Raw genomic sequence first — 27,966 nt, 5'->3', positions numbered from 1 at the left:
GGCATAAATATCGGGAGAAGGGAGCTGAGCTGCTGAAAGAATGACTTGGACAACCTAAATGCAACCTGCAGCTCTAGAGGTCATTGAAGTCTTGTTTTAAATCCCATTTACTCATTGTTATGACTTTGTAAACAGTTCCATGCCCTGATCACAGGTTTAAGGCTTTGTTCAAACTGGTATTGAGGTTACAATGTGCTTACAGCCTCCTTGGGTATGACTGTACATGTAGCTTCTGCCTTCCTTAAAATGTGGTTTTTTAGGAAACCGGTGTGGGCACTGAGTGGTTAGCAAGGTGCCAGCCAATGGGAGCTGCACGGGAGCCACTGTTCATGCCACCAATTTGAACATAGCCTAAAGGATTCCTTTTTTTATCAAATGGTGAAACAGATATAACTATATATAAATGTGAAATTGTAATAAAAGTATATGTTTTTCAAGTGATTCAACTTTGTTTTACACAGTAAGAATAATTAAGCATTTACAACCATTTCAAAGCAGTACAACTTCATGGAAGACTAGGGACTTTTATTTTTTAATTAAAATAAACATTTGAAGCCAAACAGCACATAACTGTTCCCAAAAGACAAATACATCCTATTATATAGCAAGCCCTTTGCTCTAGACTTGATATTCTAGTACATGCTTGCTATCAGATGTAGGTTTTTTAACCTTCTCAAAATAATTCAGCCCTAAAAATTAGGCACATTTTTGCAAGACTTGGGGTTGACCCTTATGGTATGGGTATCTCATTTCTTTCTTCAGGGACAGGAGCAAGCACGCAGGGTTTATGAGTACTGCGGGCAACTGTGAAGCGACTCAACCGCAAGGCCTCTTCATAGCATGGTGGGGTCTCCGGTCCCACAGTGGTCAGCGGTGGCGGAGTACCGGTGTGAAGAGAATGTGACACAGCAAATATCCTACGGGCAGCTGGGCCAAACACTGACTGCAGAGCTGTGAAGCAAAGAAGATACATAGTATAAGAGAAGACATTTTGGCATGTTATCAATGTACTATTGATAGGATTTTATGGTAGTTTTAATTGTGCATTTTATATGAAGATTACTGCCAAAAAATGCTTAGGTGGATAGATTGTTAGAAGGAGTCAATAAGGAGTGATTTATGAGAAGTATTATTATATTATATATTGTGTAATGGCCTGACTGCTTGACACCAATCGAAACTTACACAGGGTTTTTTGTAGCTTTCTTATATAAAATATTTATTGGAAAAAACAGTATAAAGCAAATATACACATAACTTTATGCAATATCAAAACATTTATTCCTATTCATAATTTGTTTTTTTCACCAAGATCTTATACTGATGATGGGAGAGTCAGAATGCTGCATAAAGTCTTCTCCAGCACATCCGAAAGATTCTTAATGGGGTTTGGACTCCAATCTCAAATTATACCACTGCCCCAAAGATTTTGGGGCTTTTTTGGCCAGTCAGTGTTTTTTGGAACACTACTCCATCTGAAAACTACAAGAGTTTAAGCAAATGTAATTTTTTTTTCTTTTAATTTTAGGTGTACTGGATAGGGGGTAGAGCCTTTGTCACATTTTTATTTCTGTCTGGGTTCCTCTTGTGAAGATTTATTCCTTTTATTACAATCATCAGCAAAACAGGAAGTGATGGCTAATCCAAAACATTTGAGTTTACATCAGAGCAAGAGGAGTCAACAAGAGGAAACTCTCTAAGATGGACATTCTGTTTACTTTGAAGCAAATTATTCTCATTTCTTTATTATAAAGACAGAAAATTAAGGCAACCCCCCCTCCAACAAAAAAAAGAAAGAAAAAAAATGATAGAGGTTTTTAATTATTACCTACAAAAGTAAAACGGAGTACAAAGTTTTGCCTTCACATGTACTGGGTCTGGCATGTGCAACATCTGGGGGCCCAAACAAACCCATATCTGTTTTTATAAATGAGCTGTGTCTGTTTTGTACAGGACACAGGATAGAAAAGTTGTGTCAGGTGCATAGGGATCAAGGGGCAGTATAACCCTGCAAGTGAGCAAACATTTTATTCACCAGTAGTGTGACTTATTACTATTGATTCACTTGTATAGACTGCTTTTTGAACATTTTATTGTTGTTTATTTAGTAATGGAACCATTTGCATTCTTTTCAATAGGAAAATATGCAAATATCAAACAAATTTGTGTAAATACTTCATCCAACCCCTCTAGCTCCATCATACCAGCCACACAGGTAGCTGAGATTTTTTGGCTCTCTGCCTTAATTTGAGCCCACGTGATCTTTGTACCACTCAGCTTGCCATCCCAGTGTTGACAGGCACCAGACTTTTCGGTATCCCTCTGTACTATAACCAGTGCTTCTGGATGCATAGCTAGATACTTTGGATAAAACAATGATTTGCACAACTTGCCACGGTTTGGCATGAATGTATTGCACTAAGGATTTGTGATGGAAGAAATATTATGCGGTAACCTTTTAACAAGACAATTACATCTCATGGGTATGAATCCACCGGTAAATATTAGAACATTTCCTGTAAAGGTTATCTGCAATCTTGAGCATCACTCCCATTCTATGAATTAATTACTGTGATAATGCCAAGTAATTATTGTATGTATGTAATTATCAGTAACTGTTTAATGATGTTTCATTTATTTATCCACATAATATAATGATATGTATTCATAGTCATGCAATGCGGATTACACGGTGTCAACATATGAGTCAGTAATGCCATGTCATCCCAGCACCTTCTGCTGCATACATAATAGCACTGCCTTATCACAGAGCAAAGAACAGGTAATACATTACACGACTCACAGGTTATAGTGCTTTGGATGGTGCTGTCATGGTCAATGGCTATGACTGTGACTTCACAAGGTTGTTCCCCTCCTCTTTCAGGGCAGCGCTGCTGTCTAAGGTACCAGCACCTCAGACAGGCACAAGTGATCCCAAACATGAGAATCAGAACTCCTGCAGTGACAACAAGCCTGGGGCACAAGACAAAAGACAATACGTAACAAAGACATTGGAAATAAAACTGAAACTTCAGCTAACACTAGTTTTCCATCCATTGGAATGAATGTAACATACATGTAAAAATTCCCCGGGTGGTATGTGTGCAAGAAAGAAAGCCTAACCAACATCTGGAGCAATCATCAGACTAGTTAAGCCCTCAGGATGCCTTTTAAACTCTGCACAAGCGCTAGGTAATTGTCATCTCAGGCGAACACTTTGTGATTTTCTGGAGTGAAAATCTGTGCTGCCATCCCCTCATCCCCGTCATCATTTAACATTCACAGGGCAACTGCTGTTTTTCCTATGGGGGAGAATGCAACTAGGTACCTACCACTCATCCTTCCGCCTCTTCCGCCTCCATAGAACTAAATAGCTTTGTTTGTTCTATTGTTACTGGAAATGATCTCGAAAGACCCAGTGTACGGGCCCTATTTCTATCAGTCCAGCATACACTTTTTTCAATATTACCAGGCCCTGAATAAAGGGGGCCCTTTAAAACTAGGAACTTAATGCATTTTTATAAATAAAATATTATCTGGTCTATATGGCTTCTGTTTTTGGCACTTTCTCCATTGGTACACCCAAAAGAAAATAGAAAACTATACAATAATAGGAGCAGCAGGGATCATACAAGTTCAAGCATTTTAAATGTTTTTATAGGAATAGCTAATCAAAAACAAAACCTCATCATGGTGATCTTCCAGTTCCAGAAACTTTCCCTTGCAGTGGGGCTTGCCTCACAACTGAAGGGTTAAATGCTCCTTTAATTCTAGGAGTGAAGTACACCATAACTAATCTCTTTACTTACCTATGCTAATTCATTTTTTATGCTTAAAATGATTACATCTGTTTTCAACATATTTGTTATTCATACTTTGTCATGTTATGTTGCAAACTAGTCTAAATGTCTACCTCCCCTAAGGAAGCAATACGGCGAAACGCGTGGGGGACAGAGACAACACCTTCCTTAACAATTTATTGTTGACGTGTTTACTCATTCGGTTTAACTCTGTTTGGTGCCACTGTTGGCCTTTAAAATGTAATTGCAACCAATTGTTTGCTTATTATAGGGGCCTATAAAGCCTCTTTCTGTGTCTCCATTCTTTGTTCATTTGTCATTTATTATTTTGTTTCATTGTATTTGGAGAATCTGGTGAACACTACTTTCCTCATGGTACTTTTATTTATCTCACCCCTCATTTCCCTAGCATCTGGCAAGCTCTCTCTATGATCCAGGTTGTAGGCCGGCTATCGTTGCACCTAGTATGACAATGCCATACTATTGGTCTTGCTTTGTGAGTGGTTGACTTCAGTGCCTATAATGCCAATCTGGATGGTATAAGCTAATTAGAAGTAACTAAATTACCTCTAGAGATAAATAAACATTTAACCCCATGCAATATTTAGCTAACCTGGAGTTTAACTTTATTATTAACCTCCCTAGCAGTTCATTTCTTTCCGGTTTTATATGTCTAAAAGCGGTACATTGTTTTTCATGAAAATTTATTTTACAGTATAATATAATAGTAGGAGTATAATAAAGTTTGAAACACAAAATCATTTAAAAACAATAAATTGAATAAATTAAAAAATCTATTTATTTAAAAAAAAATGTAATTAAAAAAAAAATTTATTATAAAAAAAATACATATTATACTCATACTATTATATATACTGTAAAATAAATGTTCTTGAAAACAATGTACTGCTTTTACACATAAAAATCCCGAGAGTGACTCGGGGTTACCACTTGTAGCAACTTTTTTCTACCCCGAGTCACACTCGGGGTTACCGCCAGGGAGGTTAAGACATATAACTAAGATAGGTACATTAGATTGTGAGCCCCTTTGAGGGACAGATAGAGACATGACTATGGACTTTGTAAAGCGTTGCGTAATATGTTGGCGCTATAAAAATTCTGTGTAATAATAATAAATATATGATATATAATAGTATATCCCATTCCTGGCCTACATCCCTGCCGACAACATAGCCTAACATAATTTATGGCCAGTATGTTTTTGGTATTTGATAGGAAACTGGAGAGCCTGGTGAAAACCTATACAAACATGGGGAGAACCTAGAAATGCTAAACAGATAGTACCTTGGCCAAAACCTGCGATTCTAGTGCTGCAAGGAAAGAGTGGCAACCACCTGGCCATTGTTCTTGAGCATCTACAGCACAGCATGATGCAAACTAGATATATGTTATAAGGTATTTGTCTCAAAAACCAGCATACTCTTTGAATATAAGGCCTGTGCTGATATGCCAGCCCATGCTCCAATGGGTATAAATAAAATCTGCCACTTTTCTTTAATAAATACATCAATCTATGTTTACACTTTTGTGCATTAGAGTGACATTTAAAATAAATGACATTGCAGTGTGCTAACGTGTAATAAAAAATGCAATACAACGTAATCCGTCCAAAAAGCTAGATGTAAATAATGTGATCAGTTTGAGATATATATAAAATTTTGTTTCTGTGTACAGTTATATATTAATAATTATACAGGGGAAATCAATTTTGCTAGTTACATATGCAGACCATGCTTATAATTTTAAAATACTATGCAGTGGTTTTGCTTTACTACTCCTCCGTGTGATGTATCAGCTGACTTATTGAAATAATATGCTGCATGTGTAGATTATATTCTTTCTTAAAGGTTCCTATGCAGGGATGTCAAACTGGGATCTCACTATAGACTATACATAACTATAGTAGACTATATTAGCAAATAATCCAGCACCACTGATTTCTGCTTTTTTATTTTGTAAGGAATCATATGTTACTTTATATTAACAATTAAAATAAACTTCATGATAATTGTAACAAGGAACTACCCTTCAAAAGCCACAGTTTCATGCCAATAATAGCACATTTAATACCATTATTCTATATAGTGTAATAGGTTTTAGGGTCTTACCATATGTACCACTGATTTATCCAGTCTGTCTTGGAGCAACTGCAGCAAGAAGCAGAACAATAGGTTTACATTTTCTTTAGTAGACATGGCATATGATGGACAGAATCAGCAAAAGTTACGTCATCTACAATACTGCAATCTTCTTTCTTTAGCCAATGCAGCATATATATCATATAGTATGATTTAAGAAATACAAAAAAAATAATGCAAGCACAAAACATATACACATGCATACAACACCCTGCTCAGACACTGTCACATGGCCTATAATCTATAATAGAGCAATGTTTAGGTTTGGTTAGGCTGCCTCGAATTCAGCAGCATTTAAAAAAATTTGTTTCGAGAATAAAGGTATACTAATTTGACATATTATAGTAATAAGTAATTATAGGACCTCAGACATGTGCCTTTGAACCCCAAACACAAGGTGGCAATCACCCAAACATTCCCTTGTGGGAAGCAACTACTGCCATTGAAACACATGGACCTGGAAGATTCCCAGGAGGGAATGTTTGAGGGAATCTCAAGCTCCAGCTATAGAACAATGAGCCCACCGCTCTATAATACCTATGTGTGTACAATGCAAATTGATGTGCGATATACAAAATGCCAGGGGAATTCAATTGTGTTAAAATGATACAGCAATGAAAACACATGGAGTATACAAACACACCTGCCTTTTGACATACTGTAGCAATGTAATAAAGAAATGATGAGTTGCCTTTCAGTCCACTGAAAAAAAATCTGTAAGCAGGTGTCTATTTTGATCCATAGGCATGTGATAAAACTTCCATAGAAAATAAATTGGTAGCAGCCCACAACATGCAAACAGATGAATATGCGTGAATAGGTGAAAATAGTTGAAATTGGGTTTTGATGGGATTTAACTTGCCTATGTCCGATAAATTACTGCTTTTGTTTCACTCCATACATACAATCTCAGTGACTCATAGATTAATATACAATATATTATTTTTGATGTACTATATGTAACACATTATCAACATCATTATAAATAATGTATGTTTGGTATAAATGCAATATTGGGCTGTCTGGTATAGATGACTAGAGTATACTTACTGCTTGGAGTTTTCACAGTCGGACTCACATGATCCCTGACAAATCTGGAATGTAACCATAACTAACAGTTATAAATTTATCATTAGCTGTACAATCTATGCAACATGTATGGTTACCATAAATGTCAATTTAGATGTGGATGCAATATGCTTTTGTGTGTATAAAAAAAGGGCAACTTCAGTGTAAAAGTGTTAAAGGAGTTCACCTCATAATATTAATTTAGAACTTAAAAAGGACATCTGTAAAATTTGTTATAGAATAAAAAGAAAAACTCAGAGCATCTGGCTTGTTGTACCTTTAGGCTTATCACATATCTGTATTGTCCTTTTATCTTGCCCCTAGCATGGATGCTGGACATGGATGTGATGGACACTTGTGTTACATTGACCAACATGCTTCTGCAGTCCAAATGCTGGTTCATCACGGAAAAAAGAGAGCATCCCAAAAAGATTGGGGCCATTTGATTATCTTTGGGTCTGGTTGTATATGTATGTATGTGTATATATGTGAGACAGTATTTTACCTAGGGGGCTTTAGTGGTTGATTGGACTGGGACTGGTTTGGTAGTAGTGTTTAGTCTATTTTAATATATCCCCATTCTCTGACAATCTCCTGCACCATCTGTCCAGCAACAGGCCACACTTGTAATAGATCTGCTCTCTCTGACCACATTATATGTGGCTCTTTATTGATGTCAAGGGTTACACTTGGGGAACATTATATCATCCAAATGAAACACTGCTGATCTAACATGAAAAGCAAAACATTAATAGTTATTTAAAATAGGCAAACAGTTCCATGTCCCAACATGCATTCTATTCACTTGTATTTTTTATGGCATATTTATATCAAGTTGTTGATGTAACAAACAAAAGTATCCTCTTGTAAAACTCAATAAAAATATTGAATCAGAAAAAGTGTAAACAAAATAACAGCAATCTATAACAAAAAGCAAAACAAATAAAATTATGTAGACTGGAGCTTTGCTACTACACTTTTGGAAATATGTAAACCAGGGGTGTCAAACTCTGGCCCCCAACATCCTCTTTTTTGTCCCTCAAAGGAATCCTAAATATGAACTGCAGCTGGCCGGCTGCTGCATTGAAAAAAGCGTCGCTACTACAATTCCTGGCATCACTCCCGTCTATAGACAAGCGAGCTCGCTGCCTATGCGTGTCCCCGCATTACGCAAGAAATGCCGGGAATTGTAATAGCAGCGCTATTTCAATGAGGAGGGAGTTCCAGCAGTGGGCCGTGCATTGGCCGCACCTGGCATTTCCAGCACTCCCCCTCAGCTGTACTTCTCCTTGCTACTCCAATGCATGGACTTGAATGGTTGGATTTTCATAGAAGAAAATTGTTGTTATTATTGTTAGCCTGTGCATAAAAGTTACCATTGAAATTTAACTCAGAAGGCTACAAATAGAGAAAGAGGCAAGAGAAAGGGAAAGATTTTTTCTTTAATACATTTTTTTTTTAATTCTTATGCCTCTTTTTCTATTTTAAGCTTGTTCCAGATTGAAAAAGAAGCAAAACCCCTGTTTCCATATGAAAAGGGTTTATATCCAACTAGAAGGAAAAACTTCCTCAATTTTTTCAAACAATTTTAAGGTTGGCTCGCAACTTTGTCTAAATTTAACACCCCTGATGTAAACCTTTAGCTTTACATTTATGCTTTTTACAAAACCTGCCAATACCATATCTGCCAGCTTGTTAAAGGAAATCCAGCATTTAGAAGTATTGAAAACTTCTTTACTTTTTTTAATTTCATTATATTGCAACCTAATTCTACAATTGTTTAAAATGTTTTTCTCATTATTCTACCCAATAATGTCAATGTGAAAACAGAATTTTAGAGAATCTTGTAAATTTATTAAAAAGAAAAAACTGAAATATATTCAGACCTTTTATTTGTAAATTGCTGCAAAAAAGGTGCTTCAAATAAGTACGAAGTACTAAGGCCCTGATTTATTAAAGCTCTCCAAGGCTGGAGAAGATACACTTTTATCAGTGAACCTGGGTGATCCAGCAAACTTGCAACGGATCTGGTCCTGAATTGAAAACATTTGCTAACAAATAGCAAAAGACTTACGAAACCCATTCCAGGTTTGCTGGATCACCTAGCTTTACTGATGGGAATGTATCCTCTCCAGCCTTGGTGAGCTTTAATAAATCAGGCTCTTAGTACTTAGTTAAAGAACGTTTTGGCAGCAATTACATCATCTATTATTTTTGGGATTTTCTGTCATTTTTCTTTGCCATTCCTCTCAAGCTCAGTCCAGTTGGATTGGAGCTGTGGGTAGACAGCCATTTTCAGGTCTCTTCAGAGATGTTTAAAATGATTAATTTCGGGGCTTTGGCTGGGCCACTCTAGGTCATTCACCATTGTCCCTAAGCCATTCCTGTGTTTTCTTTGCTGTGTGCTTTTAGTCATTGTAATATTGGAATGTGAACCTTCAGCCGAATCTGAGGTCCTGGGCACTGTAAAACAGATTTTTTTGAGGATACCCCTATACTTTGCTTCATTCAGCTTTCCCACAACCCTGACAAGTTTCCTAGTCCCCTTGAAAACACCCTCACAGCATGATGCTGCCACCACCATGCTTCACTGTTGGATGGTTTTAGACAGCTTATGAGAGGTGCTTGGTTTCTTCCAGACATAACATTTAGAACTGAGGTCCAACAGTGCAATCCTGGTTTTATCAGACCAAATAATCTTGTTTCTCACAGTCTGAAAGTTCTTCAGGTACTTTTTTGCAAACTCAAGACAGGCTTTCATGTGTTTTGTCTTCTATGTAGCCACTCCGCCATAAATCCCAGATTGGTGGAGGGCTGAAGGTATGGTTGTCCTTCTGGATGTTAGTCCCATCTCCACAGCCGATCTCTGGAACTCAGTCAGACTTAACATCAGGTTTTCAATAACCTCTTCCACTAAGGCCCTTCTCCCTTGTTTGCTCAGTTTGGCCAGGCCAGGTGAGAATTATGGAGGCCACTGTGCTCTTGGGAACCTTCAGTGCAGCAGAAAGTGTTTGTAACCTTCCCCAGATCTGTACTTTAACCTCCTGGGGGGTTAATTTCTGTCCGGATAACTAAAAGCGGTACATTGTTTTTCATGAGAATTTTTTTTACAGTATATTATTATGAGTATAATAAAGTTTGAAACACAAAATCATGTCAAAATAATAAGAGAGAAGACGCGAAGGACGACGCAGGACGCCGTCGGATTAGGTAAGCGCTTTATTTACTATTGTTTCCATAGGTTTATCTACCCCGAGTGTGACTTGGGGTTACCGCTAGCAGCATCTTTTTTCTACCCTGAGTCACACTAAGGGTTACTGCTCAGGAGGTTAAAACAATCCAGTCTCTGAGCTCTGCAGGCCCTTCCTTTGACACCATGGCTTGTTTTTTTATTCTGATAAACATTGTTCACCTTTGTGTTCACCTTTCCCAATCATGTCCATACAATTGAATTTACCAAAGCTGGGCTCCAATCAAGGTATAAAAACATCTCAGCATGGCCCAAGAAAAATGGAAAGGCACCTGGGAAAAATTTCAAATGTTTTTGTAAAAAGTCTGAATTCTTATATAAAGGGGATATTTCAGTTTTTTTTTTTTTTATAAACTTACGAAATTGTCTAAAACTTTGTTTTCACTTAATCATCATGGGGTAATGAGTGTAGATTAATGAGAAAAAAGTTTTTAAACAACTGTAGCATTAGGCTACAACATAACAAAATTAAAAACGTGAATGGGGGTCAGAATTGCAACTCTACTTGGGGGTTCTCCCCAGTGACTCTCAACTCCACTCGCGACTTGCTTTCTCTGCTGACAGCTGAAGGGGTAAGGGAGGAAGGCAGTGAGGCGTCTGTAACAAAGCCTCCTTTGCCCCCTTTCAGCTGTCAGAGAAGAAAACTTAGAATGCAAGAAAGGTTAAGAGGAAGGCAGTGAGTCTTCTGTAACGCTGCCTTCCTCCCCACCTTCCTTGCATTCGAAGTGTGTTACAGAAGCCTTACTGCCTTCCTCCCTTCCCCTTCAGCTGTCAGAGTAGAAAGCCATGGACTTAGATTGCGATCCTGTGCTCAAGAACAGGTTCAGAGTTCTGTTTCTATATGGGGACAAATGGGGATAAATGAAGTGACTTGACTTGGGAATCGACTTGGAAGAATTCTTGGTGACTTGAGACTTGACTTGGGACTAGGTGTCAATGACTCAGGACTAGACTTACACTTGAAGGATGACAACTTAGTCCAACCTCTGAATAACAGTATGTTATTGATAAAGTCACTGACATAGCTTCAGACTATAGGCCATGATGCAGAATTCGGATTTGGAACCTCCTTTCGTAGCAACTCTGCACTGCCAATTTTGGTTGTCTATCTATAGATCTCTGGGCCCCAGTTCTAATTTCCCCGCCATTTAGGACACTATCCTCCACATCAGGAGCTGCCCTTCACATGAAAAGTTCCTCTTTATATTCAAAGTTCTCTCCTTTACAGAATGCCTTTTACATCCCTTCAAATCAGAGCTCCCCCCCCCACATCTAGACTTCTTCTTTCATTTTACTTTAGACTCCCAAACCTATTGAAAGAACATCTCTTTAAAATCAATGCACACAACTTCACATTACAGGCCCCCTTCACACCTGGAGCCACCTTTTACCCATCTTTACAACAGAATTCTACAATCATATCAGGGGCTCCCCAGATTTCTGTTAATGTGGACCCTCAGCGACTTACCAGCATGTGTTACCACCATACACTCACTGTTGTAAATGGAGTCGGAAGAGGAAATCTTTCACTAATAATGCAGAGCCAGCAATATGCCGATATATTCTAATGGTGGAGTACCTCTGCTATTTCTTTGTACAATAGTAAGCAGCCAGATAGTGATAATCAATGGGGGAAGTAAAGGACCAAGTCTCACAATAAACCTCTTCAACCCATTTCCTATGCTACTGCCTCACTTTACAACATGACTTAACTGTGACTATAACAGTTGTATGGTAATTTTCAGTACTTATCTTCAGTCTCTAGGCCAAGATCCATGACACTGAGAACTAATACCTTGAATCTTTCTGCTATAGAATAGGGAAGTTGAAACATGTGTTGATGTTGTTGCTTTATTAATAATTAGAAATGGTGCATAAATGTGTAAAGTAAAAGCCAGCCTATATAATACCAGCCAGGCAGTTAGAATTTTCACTAAAAGATCAGCATTGATAACTTCTTTATAATTCCTGTGCCATGTTTACTTTCTGGAGTTTTTATATCATGTGTTATAAATATTACAAACAAATACATGAGATTCTCTTGGTGACTTCTGGAAATATATGTTGTCTGGCTGCCTATGGCATCACAGTTTTGACAAGTGACATAGAAATGCTTTCAGATGACTTGAAGTGCGTAATTGTTGCAGGTTAGTAATTCAATATTACATTGGATTAATATAGCAATCAGGCAGTACTAGGTAATAGGTAATACTTCCTAACATCTGTTTGCTATAATATAATGTATGTAATTCATCAACTGAAATTGTATTGTATTATTACATTAGATTGTTAATGTTCCCTGTGCAAATGTTGTTCTGTGTTATACATTACCAGGTAAAGTCCAGTGACCACAGACAATGCAATCTGTCCTCTCATGTTACTGCGTCACATAGAACCTGAGCAAGGAAACAGATATGTTTAAAAGCTACCGTCAGTCTATTTGCTCCTATGAACTTTATTTCATATAAAAAGATTATTTTCTCAGCATAAAAAAGACCACAAACACAATAAAAGTCAGCAGATAATCAATAATGTATTGTTTGGTGTATGTTTGACAGATAAAAAGACCTGATCATTGGGCCCATGACAGGCAAAGTGTCAAAGTCTTACTAAAACCTACCCCCCAACTCACTCAAATTCACCTTCACAGTGTTTCTCCTTTGCTCTTTCCTCTGTTGCAGCCATAGAAAAAGTCAAATGCAAAATGTAATCTCTATGTTAGATGGTGTAAGAATTTACCCAAGTTTCATATAATTTCCTCTGATCCTATTTAATGGAACTTTCTATTAGTCGAGCACTGCTTCATGGGGAAGGTCAAATAATTTACCATATCTGGAAGCAGTGGGTATATGCCCAAGGCTGAAACTGAGAAAGGGGTTATGCTTGAGGTTAGCATGGCCAAGTCGTCTAAGGTGCTGGATTAGGAAAGGGGTTATGACATGGGGTACATATTCTAAGAGGATCAGGATAGCAGGAGATTTTGTCATTTTGCTTTAAATGTCAAAATATGCCTTCTTTCTAGCTACTCTTAGTGACCCAAGCTGTGAAATCTTTGAATAATTTACTAGATCTGTCTACCTGCTACTTTCATTATAAGGGGACCCACTGTGGGAATACCACAAGAAAAGCAGAAACAGCCTAAACCCCAACCCTGGTAAGGACAGAGTCAGAACTTATTGTAGGGGATCTCACTACCGAAGCCCCCATAACAGATAAAATAAGCCACTGTGGGCCTACCAAATTTCAATATAATTTACGAGTAGACTAAACATTCATTGTAATGCAAAAAGAAAAAATAAGTTTTCATCCTTAAACTCAGGAAAGTGACATTCACTGATTAATATTACTCAAGACTGATAACAGTACTAATGCAAGTTAAGTTAGGTAAAAAATATTTAAACAAGACAATCAGTAGGACAACCAGGAATAAAATGATTAATTATTATAAATATTATTATTATTCCTACTTGTCCTACTGATTGTGTGGTTTTAAAATTTTTTCATTCACCGACACGTATGCAAATCTAGAGTTCCTGTAGCGTTTGAGAGGTCGATTGGTTTATAAACTAGAAAAGAGACTCAAAGCATAAGTACAGAACGTATAATGGGTATAGTACATAAAGATAAACTGAATGAATTCTTCTTACCTGTAGTTTGTAGCTCTTGAAGTTTTTCACTTACTGCTTCATTTTGGATAAATTGGGAGAGTAGATGACCTTTCTGACCAATTTTTAGATGAACAGCAACTTTACTGCTAAACTGTATTTTCTGAAGGCCGTGGGAGGGCTCAGATGGTGGCAGTCCAATAAGGTGGAATCATTATTATGGCTTTTTCTCCTGTCCCACCCATTAAAAGTCAATGTTCTTGCAAGTTTGTTGAAAAATAGAAAAAGCATGTGCATCGTATTAACATATTTGTCTCTAGCTCCCTTTTATCACAAGCATCTACTACTATTACTAATACTGTTGGCCTGTTTTCGAGAAGCAGCCATGCAGACACATTTGTAATTGTTTTGCTTTACTTTTGCATTTTAATGTGTGTTAAACAAGTTCCTTCATGTAAGCAAGAGGCTTGAGGGGATTCAGTGGGTTATATCCAATGGAAAAGAAAAGCAGTTTACAATTATGAATGTTAATATTAACAGAGGGTGCAATAAAATTACTAATGTGGAACCACTAAGGAGGAGGAAGAAGAAATCACAAAGGCAATTGAAAAGCAAGATTAAGGTCAAAGTATTACCCTTGTTACAACCATGATATTTTATAAAACAACCAGTGGAGCAAAACAGTGGAATATAAATAGATTATTCACATTAGATATATAACCACTGCAGGTGTTAGGTTGGAGAGAGCCTTCAGCACTTTGGAAGAAGCTGTCAGTGACAAAAACAATGGTCTTTCCTCAGAATGTAAACTTAGTTTACATAGTTGGTATGAACCCTTCACATTCTTTATATTTGTTTTGTGTTGGCAAATGCCACCCACAGCTGTGCTTGGTTTCCCATTTCATTTGGATAAACATAATTGCCTAGTGGCCCTCCAAAAGGGAACAGCTGACCTTCAAAATACATCCCTTATTACAATTGGTGCAATCAAGTTCTGCAAATATTTAGAAGTTCAGTAAACTTGGGGTAAGTCTAATTTGATCATTTTCTTATTGTTATTGAAAGTATGAAGAAATCGGATCTATGGACATTTTTCACAAATTTGCCATAGGCAGTTACTTTCCACAGGATTCTCCTTTTTATCATCTAACATCTGACTTGTTGTCAAATATTATTTTGCATGGGTAAAATGTAAATAATTATTACTGCATGATTATACTATAGTGTATAGAGCCTTGTTGGCACAAAAACCTATGGTCAAAGGGATGTTTTAATAAATAAAGGCTATGGGGTAATCACTGAAAATTGGCTGACAATTTACAGAAGCATCACTTATTGTAGGTCATAAATTGAAAATATTGGGATTCATTTGTAAGTCTGGATCCATACATCTCCAGACAGATTGTACTCTAGGTGTTACTTTTATAGCTGCCGACTAGAAAATAGAAGGATAAAAAAATTATAGTGATTTATATTCCGTATTTTAGCTCTGGGTACCTAGGTACTTCTAATATGGGGTTCCAAAGCCAAAAAAATAGAATGATGACCTGACCTGGCAGAAAAAGCTGGGTCCACTCCATGCTCTACTGAAAAAATAGCTAGGACCCCTCCATGCTCTGCCCGCGCCCTGCGTAGACTGTGATTGGACAGTGAAGTTACAGCAACAGACCATTCAGGTTATTTCTAGGCTCTCTTCTCCTTTCGCCAAGTTTCTTATCAGCTAGTGTTGCTTGAAATAGCCTCAGTTCAGTGTATACTCCATTTAGGTAAATATATATATTTTCAAGAAAATTGTGATGAAATAGGGTCAGGTTATTATATAAAGTTATATTAGAAAATATTTGCTTTTTCTGGAGAACAACGGTAAAATATCTCATCATCCAGCCCCAAAGATAAATTAAAACAAATATATAAATAGCATATTTAATAAAAGCATAGCATCTGTAGATTCTTTAGATATTACTAGATGAAATTTAGACAAATTATACAAAATACTCCATATGCTTAAAAATCACATCAGGCCAAAAAGCTAGAAACAGAGAGGCCAGCTGTCAAGAGACCAAAGGAGCTGCCAACCATAGCATCTGATCAGCAATTGGCAACCTTTACTTGTTTCAAGTGTGTAAAATGTGCCACACCATTACTAATCGGAGTACTAGCAACACTCCCTGAATGGACTTTTTAGTACTAGGTATGGTGCCCAGAATCTCCAGTTTAAATCCTGACCATTATTTCTGTTTTTATGTTATTTGTGAGCTTATTCTGCAAATGAAAGTCTGTTGTTTTTGTTATTACTTGTGTGTGAAATTCTCCACAACAGAAACTGAACATGCAAATGTAGCATATTTTGTTACCAGAGCAGATTTTACTACCAAAAACCTTCCACACTACAACACAAATACCTATGCAAACTGGAGTGTTAAATAACAGATCTGGACAGCTGTGCTATTTTTAATATGCGTTAGCACAACTTGGTAGGGTCCAATGCAAACTGATGTGGTAATGTTTAATTAAAACTTAAAGACACAAATTTGGGTAGGTCCTATTTCATTTGGAGTCATGCTGGAGAAAAGTCACCTTTACCTGTAGAGATGAGGTTCAGATTTGCTTGACCTTTGTTTTTCAGTAATTCGTATTAGTTGAAAATTTGTGGACCAGTCAAATTTTTGAAGGATTATACACTGCAAACTTTGGCCTTTAAATCATTGGTCAGCAGGTATAGAATGGTCAATACTGGGGGCTTTTGAATAAGCCAGCCTCAATAAAAAAGGGCTTGTAGCATCCATCATCTCAGAGAGTTGGAGCATGTGTAGGGAAAAGATAGAAAGATTTAAACTTTTTCACAGTCCCAATATCTGCAGGTAGACAGTTCAAAGTCATATGTAGCCCAACTCCCACAGACTCTACTTTGCTTGGGTTTACTACTAGTGGTGACCCACCTTGGCGCTGAACCAAACGGGACACTGACACAAAGAGACAAAAACTATTAGATTTATTATTACAAAAAACAGACAAGCACAGAAGAAATGTATTTTGTTATATTAGTTCACAAAAAAAACTGTATATCATTTAATAACAGCAGACCAAATCCATCATGCACTTGTAACATACAAATAGGTGTTTGTTACCTTTAAATCAGCCATAAAAGTCCCATCCCTGGACAACCAACAGTCAGTAGTGGCTGTCTGTTTGGATCTTAAAAATGGCCCAAATTTGAACAATAATATTAGTGAGGACCTCACTGTCCTCACTAATATTATTGTTCAATTATTGTTGTGACCTCACTGTCACACCAACAGACAGCTATAACATACAGATATTACCGCTGACAAACATTTAAACATATTTACATATTCATTAACTTCTGGAGTAAGCTGTGCTTTTAAATGCAAAAAGAAACAACTGCAGAGTTTGCCTTGGCCATTAAAGAGTTAGAAGATGTTACAGATCAGCAAAAGACTTCTTCTGCAAGTCATGCTAACTGCCCCTCCCCCCATCAAGCCTTCATCCTGCACACAAGCGAGCTAAGAAGCCCGTTCGTATCTAGGAGTCGTCCGTATGTCGGATGTCCTTAACTCGTTTTGGTGGCATATGACAGCCTAATATCTTACTATGTAACTGTGCAAATATCAGGTCTTGGCAATTCTTAAAATTGTTTTTTCATTTCGTGAGAAGCTGTGATGTCAGAGACACAAGCAAGTTACACGTCGATGGAGTTACAGGCCATCATTAAGTTTTTGTTTCTCCAGGGAAAGTCAGCAAAGACATTCACACTGAAATGTCACAAACACTGGGGGAGAAGTGTCCTTCCTACAGCACTGTCAAAACCTGGAGATCTCTTTTCAAGACTGGGCATTTCACCGTTGAAGATGAGCCGTGCAGTGGGCTCCCCCCAACCTCAACTGACCCGGCAACCTGCAATGCTGTCCATGAGCTGATTATTGAGGACCAGCGAATATCTGCAAAAAAGATAGTCCAAGTACTTGACATCTCACGGGAGCGTGTTGGGTTTGTTATCACCACTATAAGAAGCCTAACATGCAACGCGCAAGCTTTTAAACGAAGTGGGTGCCGAAATGTTTGAACAGTGATCAGAAGGAGGAACAAGTTGAAGCATCCAAAGCCGCTTTGGCCCATTTTGAAGCTGCACAGGACTTTTTGGCTAGGTTAGTGACTGAGGATGAAACCTGGCTCCACATCTATGATCCTGAAACCAAGGAACAGTCAAAGGAATGGCGCCACAGCAGGTCTCTGTGGCCGAAAATGTTCCGAACCCAAAAATCGGCCAAAAAAGTCATGGTGTCCTTTTTCTGGGACAAAGACGGTATTTTGTTGGTGGACTACCTACCTCAGGGCTCTAGTATCACTGGACAGTATTATGCTAACCTCCTGGTCCAGCTGAAGGAGGCAATTAAGATGAAACGCAGTGTAAAGTTGACCAAAGGGATCCTTTTTTTGCAGAACAATGCACCTGCGCACACGTCCAACGTTGTGGCTGCCAAATTGAACGCTGTGAGTTTCCAATTGGTCCACCTCACCTGACCCGGCCCCTTCGGACTATTATCAGTTCCTGAATTTGAAGAAACACCTGAAGAGGCAACGTTTTGAGGACATTTCTGACGTCAAAGATGCTGATGAGAGCTGGAATTTTATTTGGACAGTCTAGAAAAGCTGCAACTACACTGTACCAAGTGCATCAGTGTCGGGGTGAATATGTTAAATAAATGTGTTATTTCGTAACTCTGGCTCTCTTCTTTCTGGGCAAAGCCAGGAACTCCTCAGCATCCCCTCATATATTTTGTACTATCTGTATTGTAAGTTTTTTTGATGCCTTTAAAACCACATGTTTTCATCGAATTTAAAGCAAATAAAACAGCAGCTATAGCATACAGGTATTACTGCTGACAAACATTGAAACATTTATTATGAATACCCAGAATGGAAGGGTCGTCCTGGATGGTTGGAGTTCTTTACCATATATAAGAATTAGTATAATGTGTATAAGTAATTGATTAACAGGAGGGAATGTTTGTGGCAATGTTAGATTCCCTATTTTATAATTAGCCCCATTGGGTATGAACTGTTTAAAACCCCTGTGAAGTTAAGTGAAAAAATCTAAAATCTGTTCTCTACCTCAAATGTACTTTAGATACATTTAAATTTGTTAAAATTTGTTTCCTTCAACCAATTATAAAATACAATTAAACAGACTTAGGAGGGTGCATTCATAAATCAGCCTGCTTGAAGAGGAAGTAAACCCAAAATAACCCAAAAAAAAAAAAAACATACTTAGCTTTAATCCCACAGATCAGTCTATCTTTCGGGAGGTTTCTTCCATCGTGTCCCGCAACGTCCTGGTATACATCTTCAGCCCAGCGCAGGGGGAACACCAGGCACCGCCATCTTCTCCTCTCTTCTTCCGCATTCTTCCTAAGTCACCCTATCTTGCACTGCGCAGGCCTGAGATCAGGTAATGTAGTTTGGGAAAAAACTTGCCAATCTCACTGCGCATCCATGAGATCAGCGTTTTTTTTTTCCCTAGTGATGAAAAGGAGCAGCCAAGAGCCTCCCGGGATGGGTGATATAGGTATGCACTACCATTCATTGATAACCTAGGCAATCGAGAATTAAGGATGTTGCACAAAAAAAAACACTAAAAAACTAAATTTTTACTTTAAGTAGAAGGGTTCTCAACCCTTTTATGTAAAGTAAAATGTCTGCGTTTAGGTACGCTTTAACCATCACCAAACATTTGCTACAGGTTAACCATTCCGATGCATATATTTTAAATTAATCATTCAACTTACTTGCGGTAAACATTTAACGAATGCCACATTCACTGCTTTATAATGTTACAATATAAAATAGAAAATGTGTAGAATGCTGAGACAGAAGACTTCTTAATTGTCTGTAGGCACAAAATAGATAGAAGATAGCACATTCATATAATGATATATGCACTTTTTCTATTTTACTGCAATGTGTTATTTGTCTTGGCCATAATATAAAATCCATGGTTCTTGACAACAATTATCCATTTTTTATTTTCAGTACCCTTTTTCCATTATTTAGCAGGTAGGTCTTTCAATGCCCACCAGATGGCATCAAAGTATTATTTTGGGTTACAATAAAATGATTATAAAAGTGGATAAGCAAATCATTTTCCATAGCGTGAATGCCCAAAAAATGGAAATAACCTATGTTCACAATGAAGAGGTGGTTAATTAGCATTAAACACTGAAAATGTACGCAATGACTTTGAATTACATAGCAAATGACATATGCAAAGGGTCAACAATATGGGTTCCTCATGTGAAAAAGTTTTTTTTCATTTGCATTCCATCTACTGAAGCAAAACAATTTAAATCTGAGATAATCCATTTCTTTGGATATAAAAGCAGCAGAAGACTAAAAAGGAACAAACACCAGGACCAGGAGTCTGATCAGCACATCAAACAAAACGAGAGAAACCGGGAACAAATAAAAATGTTCAAGGCAAACAATCAGACAGAGCATGAACAATCAATGCCCTCCTCTACAAAAGTACTGTCACCCTATGAAATTCTTTCATTGGCTTTCTTAATATTGGAGACTATCATTGGAATCTTGGTCAACGGTTATATTGTGATTGTAAATATAACAGAGTTGGTTACTCACAGAAAACTTGGTTCTGGCGACATCATTCTCACGTGCCTTGCTTTGTCTCGATTTGGTTTTCAGTTTCTGGTTTTACTTTTGTATGTGTTGTCATTCATGTTTTTAGATCTTGTTAACTCACAAAGCAGCATAAATAATCTAAAATATACGTGGTTGTTTTTTAACAACATCAGCACATGGCTAGCGGCTTTCCTCTGCGCCTTTTACTGTGTAAGAATAGTCAATATTCAACAATGTATTTTTGTGTTTTTAAAAAATCATTTCGACAGATTTGTGCCTTGTTTCATCTTAGCTAGTGCTGGAATCTCAGGGCTTTGTAGCAACTCTTACGCTTTCAATGGCTTCAATGATGTTTTTAACATGAGCAAATTCAACCATGCAAATTTGACGTCACCATTGGTTTTAGGTGGTTCAAACTTTGTAACATTCTCTACTATTTCAGCGGTGTGCTCTTTTCCTGCCTTTCTCCTGTTTTTTGTTTCCTCTGGACTGGTTGTAGGATCACTTTTGAGGCACACCAGCAAGGTAAAGGGACAAGAGAGGACTGGCTTCAGAGAACCATCATTAAAAGCTCATTATAGGGCTGTTAAGATGATGGGTGCCTTCTTCATTTTCTTCCTACTTTACATGATTTCATTTAATCTCTATGTATCTGGAGTATTAGGCAGTGATATATGGGGCAGTTTTTGTACTATGGCCATTGGTGCTTACCCTTCCTTACACTCCTTGGTGCTTGTCATTGGAAACCCCAAATTCAAAAAGGCTTTTATGAAGATTCTACAAAATGGAAATTGCTACCAAGCAAACATGACTCAGATAGAGACTATTGATTCCTAATGGTATTTACTGCATTCACATATATACGATTCAATATCAGATAAATCTTACTGCAACATTTGAATTAGTGGATTATCCGGTAATCTACAGGACACTCTGCTAACAAAGTAATGGATACCTTTTACCTATGCACAGAAGTACAAAGATAAAAGTATAACATTAAACCTGTTGTAATGGGACTGATTTATTAAAGATCTCCTGAAATGGATTATCTGAAATTAATTTGCTGTTATTTGACAAATGTTTTCAAACTCCATTCCAGGTCTGCCAGATCACCCAGGATAGTCTACCTTCTCCAAACCTGAAGAGCTTTAATAAATCAGAACCAATATGTGTGAATAGATCTTTCTATAATCACTTTTTGTTTATGCCTATATTACTAATATCTATGCTGACAAATATTTATCAAAATCATTGACAATAAAATTAGCTCATTTACTAGTAAAATTTGAGGTCTATTATTAAAGCAGCGAATCTGACATTCACTGAAACAATAAATGGTGGACAATAAAGTACTGCATTTAAAACAAATAGACCTGGAAGATTCTCCAGCATGGAATGTTTTAGTGAATGTAACTTCTTTATAGACTCCTTTATGTTCTTATGACAGCTATCAAAATGCAGAAATATTATATTAAAAACTCCTAAAGGATCCTGGTCACACCAAGGTTAGTTTTACAGGCTAATCATTATTCTTCAGGCTGATCCTTCAATATTTTTATCTGGAAAAAGTATGCAGATAGGATGTCTAACTATCTTTGGCTTTCCTGCCCTGTGCACTTGTCGAAAAGTCCATGACTAATAAAATTAAAATCAAAGTGTCAGCATAACAATCAGATAACTTGTTCTGAATGGGTGGAAACTGCTGGCGCAAAAATATCCTATGGAAATTTTCCTTTAAATATTCATGAATAATATATCTAAGTTTATTTTTTTTTTGTATAGTTGTGTTTTTTATATACTTTATTCTATTGTTTATTGTATTAGTTTTAAAATAAAATCTAGGGAAAAAAACACTGGTATTGTCCTAGCCAAACATTATATGAAGTAGTGATCCTACTGATTATTTGTGAAAACTGAACTGTGGTGGTAAAAAAAATGAACTGAAAAATTAACAAATAGTTGCTACAGTTCAAAATTCACTATAAAACAAATTGCAATGGGATGTAATGTCCAGCAGGTGGCAGACTAACCACAATTTTCTCTGCAAGCAAGCAGCAAGACAATGAAATTAAATCTAATGGTTAATAATGCTGGAAGAAAACTAGGATGAAAGTGGCTATGAGCTTTCCCTGTCTAACATACAGATTTCTACTAGAAGCAGCAATCACACAGCTTTTGTGCCCTCTTATCTGTCTCTAAGGTGTTTGTTTCTTTTCCACCAATTCTACTGCTGGAAATAAACTTCCATGTCTTGTTTTATCATTCATATGCACTATTTTAACCTAGAATGAAGCAAGGTGGGATGTGATACAGTAGCAAAGCAAAGTCAATCCCCTGCTATTACTTTTTTTTTTTTACTTTTTAAAACAATAATGACAACAAATATAACAAAAAACAGTAACAGGACAAGGTATAGCATATAAAAGTAAGCAAAGAATAAAAAATAGAAAAATCCAGTCGCAGTGTTACAAGTCTTTTTAAGGGAAACCATGATGAAACGGACTAACAACGGATCAATAGCTATCAGTGAACATATAATAATATATATTAACAAATAACATATAATAACAAAACAAAGAACAAAAAGGGGGTGGGCTAGACACGGGGGATAGGGAAGTAGCAGCCCAGGTATAGCATTTCTTGTAAAATACAGATATATATTAGTTAGGTGTTAAACTTTAGCCCATGGGACAAACTTGGCCCGCAACGTCCTTTTTTTGGCCCCCAAAGGTATCCTAAATATGAACTGCAGCTGGCCCCGCCGCTGCACTGAAATAGCGTTGCTACTACAATTCCAGTTATCACTCACGTCTATAGACCAGCGGGCTCTCTGGCTATGCATGGCCCCACATTGAACTGTTTTATAGACGCAAGTAATGCTGGGAATTGTAGTAGCGGCGCTATTTCAATGAAGAAGGAGTTGCAGAGGCGGGCCACTCATAGGTTTTAGCATAAGATAAGCAAAACGTTTTTGTTTCCATATGAAAATTTTTATCTAATATCAATAAATTTCAAGGTTGGCCGGCGACTTTGTCTATGTTTTTAATTTTTGCCCTCTGTGTATTTGAGTTTGACACCCCTGAGTTCAATGGTAGGTCCTCCCTAGGGAGAGAAAATTATATATTGCTGAAATATATTGGTAGAGGACACCATAAAAAGATTCACACGGTGTAAATTTATCAATGCGGTCATGTAGCCAGGCCGTGAGCTGTTCTGCAGGTGTTCTGCAAATTTCCTACTAAGGTAGCTAAAAAATAATAGCTTCTGGAAGATAAAAAAGCCACACATTATTGGTGCCGAGTATTCGCTAATACATCATGACATTTCATTTATAAATAATACCTGCTGTATGAACCTCTAGCAACATTCTATACAGCCGCACTCCTCCTGGGAGAAGGAGAGGCAGCAGCTGGAAGAAAACACTAATTTTTGGACAGGTTAAACTGCTCTTATATGTCTTTTATGTATTTTAATAGCATTAAGCTGTTTATGTTTTACTATATATCTGTATTCTTGCTCTGCTTTTGTCCAAAGTTATTGACGACAAGACAACCAATTAGCTTTTGTAAAATAGGAATGTTTTTCTTTTCTTGTTATGTCTAAGTTCGCTAAAAATATTGCATTTGCAATATTGGAGGAAAAAGGTGGAGATAATATATATAATAAACTGATGAAGCAGCTTGGAAAGTTGTGAAACATCTTCAGCAATGCAAGAAAAAGTCCAGTTGAATAGGACTAACTACAAGATACACTTATATATATATGCATATATCTTTATAATATAACAATAACTAATGTTCAGCTTGTGTCATTTAATGTAAAAATACAATGTGCAAATGTTCATATGACTTCCGAAGTGCAGCCAGATCATCTGCCCAAAAGACCGGTTACGAATAAAAAAAATATACCCCAATATAAGAACTTATTCTAAGGTCATGGATCATTCACATACCCTTTGATCCATATATATTTGTCCTGAGCAAAAAGTATAACTTTAAAAAAGTATATGCCGGAAAAGAGTAAGAAAGGAACTTCAATAATCTGATACACATACATCACCAAATAGAAAGTGCTAGACCAAGCAGATCTTTGAAATCAACTTTTAAAGAAGAATCTCCCAAAACCAAAACTCTTTCACAGAGCAAAAACTGAGAAATATATTTGCCTCAAGCTGATTACAAGAAAAACAAACTATTAAAAATAAAGAAAGTTATTCAAATGTAACATCTCCAGATGCTTAAGCTGGTACGCTATGCTGAATAAAGTTTGTAACAACCAATCTGAGCAATGGCAAGGTTTGGCCCATTAAATCGGAGCTTAATTTGACAATTTGATGTTTATTATACTAGTACAAACTAGCCTGTCTATAAGACTTCCTATTTACCGGTGTACTGTACTGCACCATGTGTGATAGGATTTCATAGCCAAGGTTCTAGTTTCTGTGTCCTAGAGGCCCTGTTTACTGGCTCCTTGGCTGTGATTTTGGTATTTTGCTCCGGCTTCCCTTCTGATCATCTGCTTGGATGTGTCTGAGGACTGCAACCGGGGATTTTTCATCACCCTTTGCAGGAAGGTAAACACCAAGTGGCTCCTTGGACTCTGCACCTCAAATTGCCTCTAAACATGCAGACAGCACAGAGAGTCCACTCCTTGGCATATCCATGACATCAGTTGTGACAGTAACAAAGACTGTAATTTTGTGCCCCTTCCCCTGCTCTTGCCTACCCTACCCCTATACCAGCCATTTTCCACCCTTCATTCCAAGTCCATTCACAGGATCTCCTCCCCGTCCCAGACTAGTCCCCAGGTCTATTTCATACAGAACCTCTCTATCAATGTAGTTTGGTCCTACAATCTAAAACACATCTACAATCTGTTACTGCCAATCCATAGTTGTCCGTACACCCCCACCTAGTATTTTTATATAAATATTTCATTATTTTAATGTTTGTTTGTGAATATTTAGCCTTGATATTATGAGGATTAAGTGAGGAATGAGGAAGGATTAAGTGATTATGAGGAAGTAAACAATCTGCTATTTAACAAAAAAGATGTTTGACTTCCATAGAACATGATTTGGATATTTAGGTTGAGATGATCACATATTCTGAAATTTTGTTTACACAATTTGTAAATCCTATCAGATAGGATTATATTTGAAATATTTATTATGCAATGTTAATCATTGATATGCTTTTTATGAAAATAATTTCATGTTTATTTACTGTAGCCTTAGAAAAAGGGAGACAATAGAATGCGTGGGAATACTGTTTTATGTTGAACTTAATAAAAAAAAAATATGGACCAAGTTTCAGAGTGAAGTTAGCACTTTCCCACTGGAATCCCACTGAAATCAAAACATTTTGGGTAGAAGTAAAAAAATTTGTAAATTAAATCACGAATCAACTATTAGTGATAGATCCTATTTTGGGTGTATTTGGGTATTGGAAACAGGTATGTTCACCTACTGAGGGTATAAAATATAAGGGTTAGATCACTATATGTTTATTGGCTGCCAGGAGGGTTATTCTTACGGAATGGATTCATCCAGGAGCACCCACTTTGCAAGGGGTAATCACAATGTGGAAAACAGTTTTGATAGAGAAAAATAAGAAGCAGAAAGAGCGGAAGATGCATACATCACTTTTTTTTTTAAGCTTATGGGGAAATTATTAAATGTTCAAGAAAGAAGAATTATATATGATAGGTTTTAGATATTCAACTTGGGTGTCACACATGGATTTTCTTAAAATGAATATTGATAATCAATATTTAGTTTTATTTTTATGGGTGTTAATCATAAAATCACAGCATGGTAAAAGTATTTGGGCAATGGTTTAGGGCAGTGGTGTCAAACTCTGGCCAAATCTGGCCCTCAATGTCCTTTTTTTGGCCCCCCAAATAATTCCGAAAATGAGCTACATCTGGCTTGCCTGCCCGCGTTACCATCTCACATCCTCATTTTCAATATATGCAATACATTATTTCTGTACACTCATCATGTGACACAAAGCCTAGGCAATGATCACATGGTTGCTGACTACCTGGGGCATTGTGTTTGTTTCAATCCATTAGAGACTGCATAGTGTATTATTTAGTGTCAGACAAACTTGTAAGTGTGTGTAGAGGGGTTTGTTTTTGTTTGGTATGGATGAAGTAGTAAACTTCCTCAATTTTTTTAATACATTTCAAGTTTGGCCCCTGACTTGGTCTAAGTTTTTAATTTTGGCCCTCTGTGTATTTGAGTTTGACACCCCTGTTATAGAAGATCCATTTTGACCATTGTCACTAGGAGGAAGAAGGCGGCATTTCCCCTTGTGATTTGTAGTTCTTCTCTGGTGTTATCAATGTGGGGTCTGTGAAACCAGACCAGGAATTGGTGTTTCCTCAACTATGATATAGGACATGCTTTTTCATCTTCTGTGCTATATACATAAATACCATCATTGCTTGGTTTTACAGATCCTCTAGATAAATGTCAGCAGTTGGAAACTCTCTTTTATAAATTAGAGGAAGAGTAAAGCTACGTACACACTTCCAATTATTATCGTTTGTAAACGAACGACGAACGATCCTGCACGATATCTGCGAACGATCGTATGGCACCAATCCTGTACATACAGATAACGACACGATCGTTCAAAGATATTGTACACACGTATATATACACACAGTATATATGAATTTATATATATATATATATATATATATATATATATATATATGAATACACAATACAGCCTGTATTGATCAAATGTTCGTTCATCACGCATGCTCAGAACATGCACGATCACTGAACGACCGTACACACGATAGATGGTCAACGATCGTCGTCCAATCCGATCCGCCGGTCCGGTCGTTCATTTCCAACGACTATCCTCGTTCGTTGGCGTCGTTGGTTACTTTTTTTACAAACGATTTTTGGCCAATTGGTCGTTCGTCGTTCGTTCGTCGTTCATTTCCAACGATAAAAATTGGACGTGTGTACGCAGCTTAACAGGTGAAATATCCTTGTTTGCTGCCATCCTTGGAATTTGCATGACTTCAGATATCTTATGAAATGTTTCCTTTACATCTGCACAGTATATAAAGTAGCTATCAGTTTTTCTTCCTATATGTCATTTTTATATAGTTGTGTGTTTTTTTTTTTTTTTTTGTAATAAATATTCAAATATTAAATATACATGTATTAAATAAAACCAAAAATTTGTAACATCTAGCAAAAACTAACATCCTTTCTGCAAGAATAATATCAATGCAATTGTGAACTTGCTGATTATGCAAAAAGATTTAGTAAAAACTGACCTGTGCTGGTAAAAAACAAGAGAAACAAACAGTTGTTACAATTTCAAATCCACATTCACATACAAACAAAATGCAATATAGTGTTCTAGGCAGCAGGTGGAAGACTAAGCCATATTTTAAAT

General features: G+C 37.0%; 2 protein-coding genes across 2 annotated transcripts in view; both read right to left on the bottom strand.

Annotated features, from left to right (window-relative positions):
- GABARAPL1 (GABA type A receptor associated protein like 1) overlaps positions 1-27,966 on the bottom strand; it is a 304,992-nt gene that overhangs the window by 18,787 nt on the left and 258,239 nt on the right. The gene's annotated exons all lie outside the window — the stretch shown is intronic.
- On the bottom strand, positions 509-14,066 carry TMEM52B (transmembrane protein 52B). The gene is made up of 6 exons (XM_072424426.1): positions 13,925-14,066; positions 12,609-12,673; positions 7,010-7,053; positions 5,930-5,968; positions 2,804-2,973; positions 509-951 (listed from the first exon to the last, which is right to left on the bottom strand). Exons 2-6 carry the CDS (start codon positions 12,651-12,653, stop codon positions 731-733), a joined length of 519 nt encoding a protein of 172 aa, XP_072280527.1. The 5' UTR covers positions 12,654-12,673; positions 13,925-14,066; the 3' UTR covers positions 509-730.

The sequence above is a fragment of the Pyxicephalus adspersus genome, chromosome 10, assembly GCF_032062135.1.
Source record: "Pyxicephalus adspersus chromosome 10, UCB_Pads_2.0, whole genome shotgun sequence".
NCBI lineage: Eukaryota > Metazoa > Chordata > Amphibia > Anura > Pyxicephalidae > Pyxicephalus > Pyxicephalus adspersus.
This window is presented reverse-complemented; position numbering and strand designations above follow the sequence as displayed.